This window comes from Neltuma alba, unplaced genomic scaffold (genome assembly GCF_004799145.2).
Source record: "Neltuma alba isolate B1F8T4 unplaced genomic scaffold, ASM479914v2 tig00010554_pilon, whole genome shotgun sequence".
Classification (NCBI taxonomy): domain Eukaryota; kingdom Viridiplantae; phylum Streptophyta; class Magnoliopsida; order Fabales; family Fabaceae; genus Neltuma; species Neltuma alba.
Genome location: NW_021635421.1, coordinates 123,428 through 132,691, shown reverse-complemented (window position 1 = coordinate 132,691; position 9,264 = coordinate 123,428). Strand labels below are relative to the sequence as shown.

General features: G+C 29.4%; 1 protein-coding gene across 1 annotated transcript; it reads right to left on the bottom strand.

Annotated features, from left to right (window-relative positions):
• Positions 1 to 4,820: 4,820 nt before the first annotated feature.
• LOC114756965 (uncharacterized) lies at positions 4,821 to 5,615 on the bottom strand. The gene has a single exon (XM_028945945.1). It carries the CDS (start codon positions 5,613 to 5,615, stop codon positions 4,821 to 4,823), a length of 795 nt encoding a protein of 264 aa, XP_028801778.1.
• Between the last annotated feature and the right edge of the window lie 3,649 nt (positions 5,616 to 9,264).

The window sequence follows — 9,264 nt, the reverse complement described above, 5'->3', positions numbered from 1 at the left end:
GGGCATTGTCTGTGATTGGATGAGTGATTAAATGAAGGAAGAAGAGAGATATGACACAATGATTTATGACATGGCATTGAATCATTTGCTGCCCGCGGTATCACTCACCAAGATGAATGACAATTAAAAATTATTCAAAATTATCTTTGAAAATAGAAACAAAAGGTATCTACAAGTAAATAATAGAAAATTAAAAATATAGAAATAAAGATAAATAAATGCATATTTATATTAATATAAATGAATAAAAATGAGATATTAATGAGATTATATATGTATACTACCTACTGTCCTTAATATAAAATCTCGTTTGACTTTTATTTTGATCCTAAATATAAGATTTCAATCCACTTTGTCTATAATATTTATGCATTTTTTTCCAAGATAGTTCTTCTAACAATAATAATTCTAGCCAATACACTTGATTAGTAATGATATTTTAGAAAAGACAACACCTATTTATAACAAATAATTAACTTAACTTTTTTCCTTAATTTTCTCAAATTAGTCAACTAGCTCTTATAATTAGGACCGGAGGTAGTATATTCTTAGCTTAATAAATCAAATGAAGGAAGAGAATGTTTTTGTTATATTTCTCCTGCTTGAAAAATAACTCATCTATTTTCTTTCTTTCATATTATTCCTCTTGTAATGCCTTCTATTTTTAATATAAGACTTAACTGACTAATTTGAAGATGTTTAAAAAGTTAAATAAATTACTTAACTATAACACATATTATATGATTTCTTTGAAATAGTTGTATATCATTAGATTATCTATCAGTTTATAAATTAAGCAAATTAATTTTAAAAAAACAATAAATACAAATATTTTAACATAATTTATTTAGTTTTGTTAATATTTTTAAATTAATTAATTAGATTTACTTCCCGCAAGCTGTCATACAAGTCTTAAATGATTTAAATCACACGAGTGAAAATGGTATATGAACATGGCCATAAACTTGCACGGTCAATATAAGTGAATTTTTTTAAAATAATAAAACAGGGAATAATCATTCCATCTGTATTCAAAAGAGCAAACAGGGACAATTTGTATTCATAATAACCCTAAAAATTGGTCCAAGATAATGAGAATGATATCACAAATTAATCACATAAATTAAACAGAAAATTTAATTTTTTTCCCTATATATTATAATAGTACTGAAACAAAGCCACGAGACTACAAAGTTTTTGTTGTTATTATTAGTAAAGATAAATGTAGTAATGCATTTTGTAGACATTTGGATTTGCTATCAGAATTGAATAATAATAATAATAATTAAAAAAATGTAAACAGCTTGTGGTGAACTGTAAATGAGAGTCCATTAAATTGAATTAAATATATTAAACATGAGAAACTGAGAATATTAAATGATTTAATTAAAAAAAAACATAAGTACCAAATCAAAAATGAAAAAGAAAAGTATAGTTATCTCTAATAGGGTTTTTTTGTCAAGAATAAATAAACTGCATGCAATAGTTGTAAGCAGCTTGGAGGGTGTGTCTCACTGTCTTGTGAGTGACTGAGCCTTTCCATGTTTTATATTGAGAAAAGTGTGGGAGGACGGCCTCTTTGTGAATTTGGTCGGTGTACTTCATTCATACTTTATATCCCACATTTGCAGTTCAAATTTTGAAGTTCCTGTTACTTCCAAATTTATTATCTTTTCTTGATCGTTGAATGTTTTTATGAGAGAAAGAAAGGTAGTAGTAATATTTTATAGGGAAAATCTCAAAAAAATAACTGCTGAATTTTTAAATTTCAAATTAGTATTGGTTACTACACTTGTAAAGAAAATGATTATATTCAAAAAACGAATAACAACATATTTTTGTAATAATTTTTGATTTGTCATTTTAAAATTCAACGGTCATTTTTTTAGAATTTTTCCTATTTTATAATTTCATTCTGGCATTCTGAGCTTTTGTTCCGACTGGGTGGGATAAAGGTTGTATATGATTTGAAAAATAATATTAATAGATTTTTTTTTTCGCTGCTTTACTGGTTATTACAACTTGCAGTAAATGTTAAAAACCCGGTTTTAAATTTTAATTCATTTTTATGGTTTCTTAATTTTTTTTAATTATACTGCACAGTGCACACACCCATCACATCCAAAATAAAAAAATTGTTGTTTGATATTATTAGACTACAAGTTACTGTTTGTTAATGGACGTTAGAAATCAGTGGCCAGCCGGGTGGACAATATACATGAGAATCATTGGATTTTTAATTATTATTTTAGAATTTCAATTGAACGTTAATTGTTATAATAGATAAAGGTATGTTTCTTGGAACTTTATCTATCCGTTTGTACTACTTTCAGTCCTAATTATAAAAATTAGTTGACTAATTTAAGAAGATTAAAGAAATAAGTTAAGTTAGTTATTTATAATAAATAGGTGTTGTTGTTTCTAAAATGTCTTTACTAATCAAGTGTATTGGATAGAACTACTACTATTATTAAGACTCTTTTGAACAAAAATATATAAATATGAGAGATAAAATAGATTAGGGTTTTATCTTTAAGATCAAAATAAAAATCAAATAAGATTTTATATTAAAGATCAGAGTTAATATAATTTTAAACTACAAACATTTGCAGAGGGAGTATAAAATAAAAAATGGGAAAATCCCAAAAAAATGACTACTAAATTTCAAAATCCCAAATCAGGAATTACTACAAAAATGGGTTGTCATTTACTCTTTGAATGTAGTTATTTTTTTTATGAGTGTAATAACGAATACTGATTTTTTTTTTTGAACTAAAGTAACAAATACTAATTTGGAATTTTAAAATTCAGCTATCATTTTTTTGAAATTTTTCCTAAAATAAAGCTAGACGGGGTATAATTTTGAATTAAGGCGCATGTATACCCATGAAATATTTTGTTATAGATACTAAACACCGTATATTTTATTTAGATGCAAATTTACATCCAAAATTATTCACCAAGAAAGTACACCTAAAATTTTAAAAATGATGTCAAATTGTAACCACCGTTAAATCAATCAGCGTTGCTTTTTAGCTACTACTGCCCATGTGCATGACACAATGTTTTCGCTCCCAACAATAATAATGCCCTGTTCACCACTGTGGAGTGCTCCCCCGGTAATCTTATTTTTAGAAAGCGATGTAATCTAAAATATAAATTTTATTTTTGAGTTGTCTAAATATTTATTATTATTTTTAATTTTGTTCTTAGTTAACTGTATTTAGTGCTCTATCTCTCTCATAATTTTTTTACTTATTGTCTCTTTTATTTACTATCTTAATAAATAAGGATAAATTTTTAAAAAAAATATTTCTAATTTATTTATTATTTTTAACTAATTTTAACTGCTAATTTTCTCTCATCATTTTTTATTTATTGTTTCTTTTATTTACTATCTTAATAAATAAAGACAAATTTTAAAAAAATATCTTTAATTTATTTATTATTTTTAACTAATTTTAACTATTAATTTGCTAAATATGATTTGGTTATTTAAAGTTTATTTTGCATGACAGAATGGCTAGTTGGCTACACCTGTCCTCCTCCCAACTGTCTCATCCACCGTCATTTGCTTTTTTGGCTTCTTCATCTTCAATGATTTTTTTTTTGACCGGATAATGATTTTTTTTTTTGAAACTAATGAACTGTGAGTTAGAAGCATTGCCATTATAAATTAATGCGTCCAAAATTTTTGATAACATCCATCAACGGTGAAGAAACCAGAAAAGACAAAGGTCTGTGGCAGCCGCTGTGTCTTGAAGAAGATCTACAACGTCAAACAAAGGTCATTGGGACCAAAAATACTGGGCAACATACAATATTAGTTGTAACTTAATAGTTATAATATTTTTATATCATTTTAAAAATTTCATAGGTATTTTTATATTATTTTTTGAACTAATACTCCTCCGGTCCTTAATATAGGACTCAATTGTTGAGTTGGTTTTGGTCCTAAATATAAGACCCATTTCTCATATTTATCAATTTTCTCTAAATTACCCTTATGGATACTCCCTCAACCATAATTAAGTAAAAGAGGAAGATGAGGTTTTAAGAAAGATGATTATGGTATTTTAGGAAAAACATGTCACATTTTTTATAATTAACTAACTTACCTAACTTCCTTAATTTAATCAAATTAGTTAAATGAGTCTTATATTAAGGATCGGAGAAGTATCTTTTTTAAACGGTTAATATTAATTGATTTAATAGTAATAGCATTTCGGTACTATTTTAAAAACTTTTGCACTTTTCAATAAAATAAAGTTTTTTTCTTCATTACTAGATTTGCACATTAATCCTATAAAATTTTGGGAATTTATATATTTAAAAATTACTAAATTACGCTGTTACAGTTTAATCATATATGCATTTGTACTGTAACTCTTTTAAGTGCAACGGTCATCTTCTTGCTAATGTCACTAATTAAGTATTAAAGAAATACCCAAGTAAAAAAGTTAAAATTTTTCAAAAATTAAATAACACAACACATCACAAATTATGAACTTTTTAATATTTTTTTAATCTCTTTCCCTGATTTGATGTAATAAAATACCATCATCAGTACATGATAATATTTCAGAAGCACTGAATTTACATAATCATTGAGGAGATTACAAACTCTTCTTCTTGAAGAGCAAAAAAAATCCCTCTCAATTCTTCTCAAGGATTTTAATCCCTTCACCTAAACGTTCTTCCCCTAATCGAAGTTAGATTCCTGTGCCTGAAGAAAAAACAAAAAAACTAATTACTTACAAACTAATCAGCTTTCCAGTTTCTTCTTTTCCTGATTCGATCATGTTAAGCTCCACGAATTCTCAGAAAGGATGAACATTTCTGCTGAATCCGTTCACGTTGGTGAAGAACCCTACCAGATCTTGCTTGTAAGGTAAGTATGATCTTCTTTTATCACTCTCCTTCCTCGTTCTGATCATCACGTAATGTTTCTCTGGTCCCCACGACGCCGTTTTGCTCTTCGATTTCCTTACGGCGTCATTTTTCCCCTCGCCGGAGCTCCTCTTAACGTTCGCGGCCTTTTCGGCCTCCGTCGTGGAGGAGCTAGTCCGCTTCTTGCCGCTGTTGGCGGTCAAGAACACGAAAGCGTCCTTCCCGTCGCTGTTGCTCCGGAGCTTCAAGTCTCGGAGTCTCCATAGCTTCGAGAATCCTGTGGAATTGCTCTTCTCGCACCTCTGGTTCAAAACCTCCGTCGTCTTCTTGTTCGACCACCTACAGTACGAACCCACCGGCGGCGCTCTTTTCCATTCGACGGATTCGGAGCCCACCAACGCCGTTGACGAAACGTCCCGCCGCTCTACAAAGAGTTTCTTCAACGGCGGACGGGGAGGAGACGCGCCGCTGCACTCTTCAACAAAGAGAGGGAACTTAGGACGGATCTGACCGTTGTGAAAGAGCTCATCAGCAGAAGCCAGAGTCTGATGAGAAAAATCCCCACAAACAAAGCTAAACTCCTCCTGTTCACCCCCATTATTCAAATCCGGTTCCTCAATCCGAAGCTTGGCGCTAAAATCGAGCGCAAATTCTGCAGAAACGTCAAGGGAATCACAGACTGCAGGAGAAGAAGAAGAAGAAGAGGCGGCCAACACGGAAGCCATTGTTGTTGCTGCTGCTGCTGAAAAAGGTTTGGATTAATCTCACTTCGTGATATGAAATCCGAAAGCCTCTGTGAGTAATTTGTGAGAAAGTGAAGATTGAATTGAACTAACCTGAATTGAATTGAAGAGTGAGAGAGGAATGTTGGAGTTATATACATAAAGTTGGGGGGATGGGGATTTTTTTGAATTTGGTTGGGAGGGGTTTTAGTTAAGGAGGTCGTTGGGATTTGGGAAGTGAGGGGGTTAAGAGGGTAATTAAGATGACTAATAATGGGGTAATCATTAACTAAGTGAAATAAATTAAGGTTGTTTTTAAAAGGGTAAGGGTATTTATGGAGGAAGGGGAAGGGCATTGTAATGCGTTCACTCGCAACACGTGTTTAACTGTTCACGCGGCAGCTTCGTCACCCCAACTGAACTGCTTCTTCTTTGCTTCTTTTTCACATTACTTCGCCAATGTTAGCCGCAACTCCAAAAACCTACTGCTGCTTTATCCCCAACCAAAAAATTACTACCATCTTTATACTGTTACTACTCTAGTTTCGAATCTCTACCGCTCTCATTTTATTTATAAATCATTTGTAGGATAATTAGTAAGTTTTTTTTAATTTTATTTTTGTTGAGTTAATAAATACATAAAGAGAAAGAGAAAGTAAATAAGTAGGAGAAAATATAAAACATAGTTTTAATACCTCTTTTTAATAAGGACCGGTGGAAAAAAATTATTATTTTAATACATTTTTTTGGTTTACGGGTTTAGAGTATAAGTAACTTACTATAAATAGGAACAAAGTGGTATTTTAAGGTAACTTTTTTAAAAAAAAAAAAATGATTCGTGTTATAAGTTACTTAATGAGATGTTAATTTAAATTTATTTTTTATTTTCAAAATACTTTAATGAATTAATTACCTTTTCTTTAAATCACGTGTTCCTAATATTCTAGTTTTAATCAAGAATTTAGATGTGTTTAAACTTGATGATTAATTGAGATTTTGAGATGTCCTCATGAATGATTGATCCATTTAATAATAATAGTAGTAGTAGTAGTAGTAATAATAACAGGTACTTAATTAAGTTAATGATGCCACATTAATCATATTTTAAATTGAATAAAAATACGAAGGGAGTATTTCAAAATTGGGAAACACCATCATGAATTATCTAACAAGTGAACTGCAAATTCAATTTAGCATTAAATTTGGAAATATGGGTACGGTGAAAAAATTGAATATGGCAGCAAAATGGAAAAATCTTTCACAGAACAGGCACAAATACTGGGGCGCGCGCGCGCGCGTCTACCTACTAATATTAATTAAACCGTAATTCAGGTGAGAAGCTAAAGTTTTTTTTTTTTTTGGGGGGGGGGGAGATGAGAAGCTAAGCTGAGAGAACCAACCAATGCAAAACATGAACTTCATAAGAAACCAAATATTACTCTTTACATTATTTATTTTTTGACATAAAGATCAATCTACTAAACCAATAAACCAATCCTAATCGGAATTGATGACTTTTTATATTATTGATGAACTGAGTAACCCTCTCTCTATTTATGTATATCCCAGACAAACTTGATATTTAGGTTCTGTTTAGTACGAGGTATTGAAAATGAGAAGTGAAGATTGGGATTGGGATTGAAAACATATATTGAAAAGATGTTTAGTATAGATAATTTCTTATCACATGATATTAGACAATCTCATGTAAATGGGATTGGAAAATACAACATTCCTTTATGGTATTTTTCAATCCCACATATATAGATTTATCTAATCCTAGGTATATATCAAACAATTACTCATGTTAAACACTCTTTTAATATAATTTTTCACTCTCAATCACAATCCTTATTTTTTCATTTTCAGTTTTCATGTCAAACAGTTAGTTTCTTGCCCTTTCTCAACAATCTTTTAGATTGAGAAGTACTCTTGTTGTATATAAGAAGCTTTTGATAATTTTATCAAACGTCTTGATAATGTTAACGGCCATTAAATATTTGTTCACATATATCAATATTTAACAAGGATAGTAAAAAAAAGAAGAAGTAGAAATTAACATGATATTGAAATTTAGAATAATTAATATGAGTAATATTAACATCACTTAAATTTCATGACAAATTTAATACTTCTAATTATTTTTATGGATATGTCGGAATTAGACATAAGTTTTGTTTGGATTAGTATTAGAAATTATTTATAAACACGTTTTATTCAAAACGAGATAAAATGCTTTTTACATATTTATACCGTTTTTCATAAATCATGATCGAACTTCTAAATCATTTTAAATAGGCCAGAAAAACATGTTGCATTATGGATAAGGGGATCGTGAAATTGAAGATGCTCAAGAGAGTAATCATCCTAGGGATTTGGCATGTCAGGTTCAGAATATTGATGCGCCGACAATATTGGAGGACCCCACGAAATATTTTGCTGGTTATAGTAATGGGATGGGGTTTGCAGATTAAAATAATAGAGAGGTTTTCGTTATTTGAATAACCAGATTCAAGGAATTGGTCTTTCCAAGAATTTTGATTATCAAACTGAGGTTGATGCTCTTACAGTATTTTGCCGGTAACGAGTGGAGAATCTTTATTATCAAAATGAAATTGTGAAAAGGTTAAATTTAAACCCCATACAAACTATTTACTGTGCAGATGGATTATCTATTTGAACACTTATTGGATTGATACACTGAAGGTATTGAAAGACATGATGGGATAATCCGAACTCAGGAGTCATGTCAAGAATCCTGCAAACTCTAGATTTTAATTCAAGAGTTATATCACCTCAATTCGTTTCTGAAATTTATTATTTTTTAATCACATAATTAAATAAGATAATTTAAAAAAATTAACATATATTTGTTACAAGTAAACAATTTTACTATTTTTTTAAATATTTTTAAATTAGTTATCTTATTTTTATATTAAGAATAGGTAGTATTATCTCATTTTCTCTCTTTCTCACTTTCTTTATGGCTTGGGTGTAGGAAGTATTTCAGAGCATGAGTAACTCCATGAGTATGTGCTCTTGTAACTTGTAACCACAAAATTTTTTTTAGGATGAGACTTAAGATTTTTCCCTTTAAATTATAAACGAATTGGTCCTGTATAAGGTGGGCACATTTTAATTTTATTTTTTTAAATTATTCATATGAATACTAATGCTGCAAATATTTAGTTGTTATTATTTTTTAAATTGAATTTCATAAAACGGTTTCACTTATTTAGTTTAGCACCATGATTTATTCATTTGAACTTTAAAAAATTGGCTACTTTGAACTTTAGATAATAATTTGATTTATATTACATGCATTATTATTTTTAGTGATGAAGATCATGTTAATGATGATACTATTGTTTAGTATTTTTTTCCAAAGATGAGGAATCCCATAAATCCCTATTAGCTCAATTTGAAAATATAATTAAAAAATATGGGATTACGTTGTCGATAAAAAAAAAAAAAACAGGACTTGGTGTTAGAAAAATAGAGTTTTTTGGAATGAGCTTTAAAAGTGATCAGTATCATCCAAGCCATATAACAGAAGAATTACTCAAATTTTCAGATAAAAATCTCACCACAAAGCAAATTTAACAATTTTTAAGAATTATCAATTATCTCCGAAATTTTATCCATAAAATAA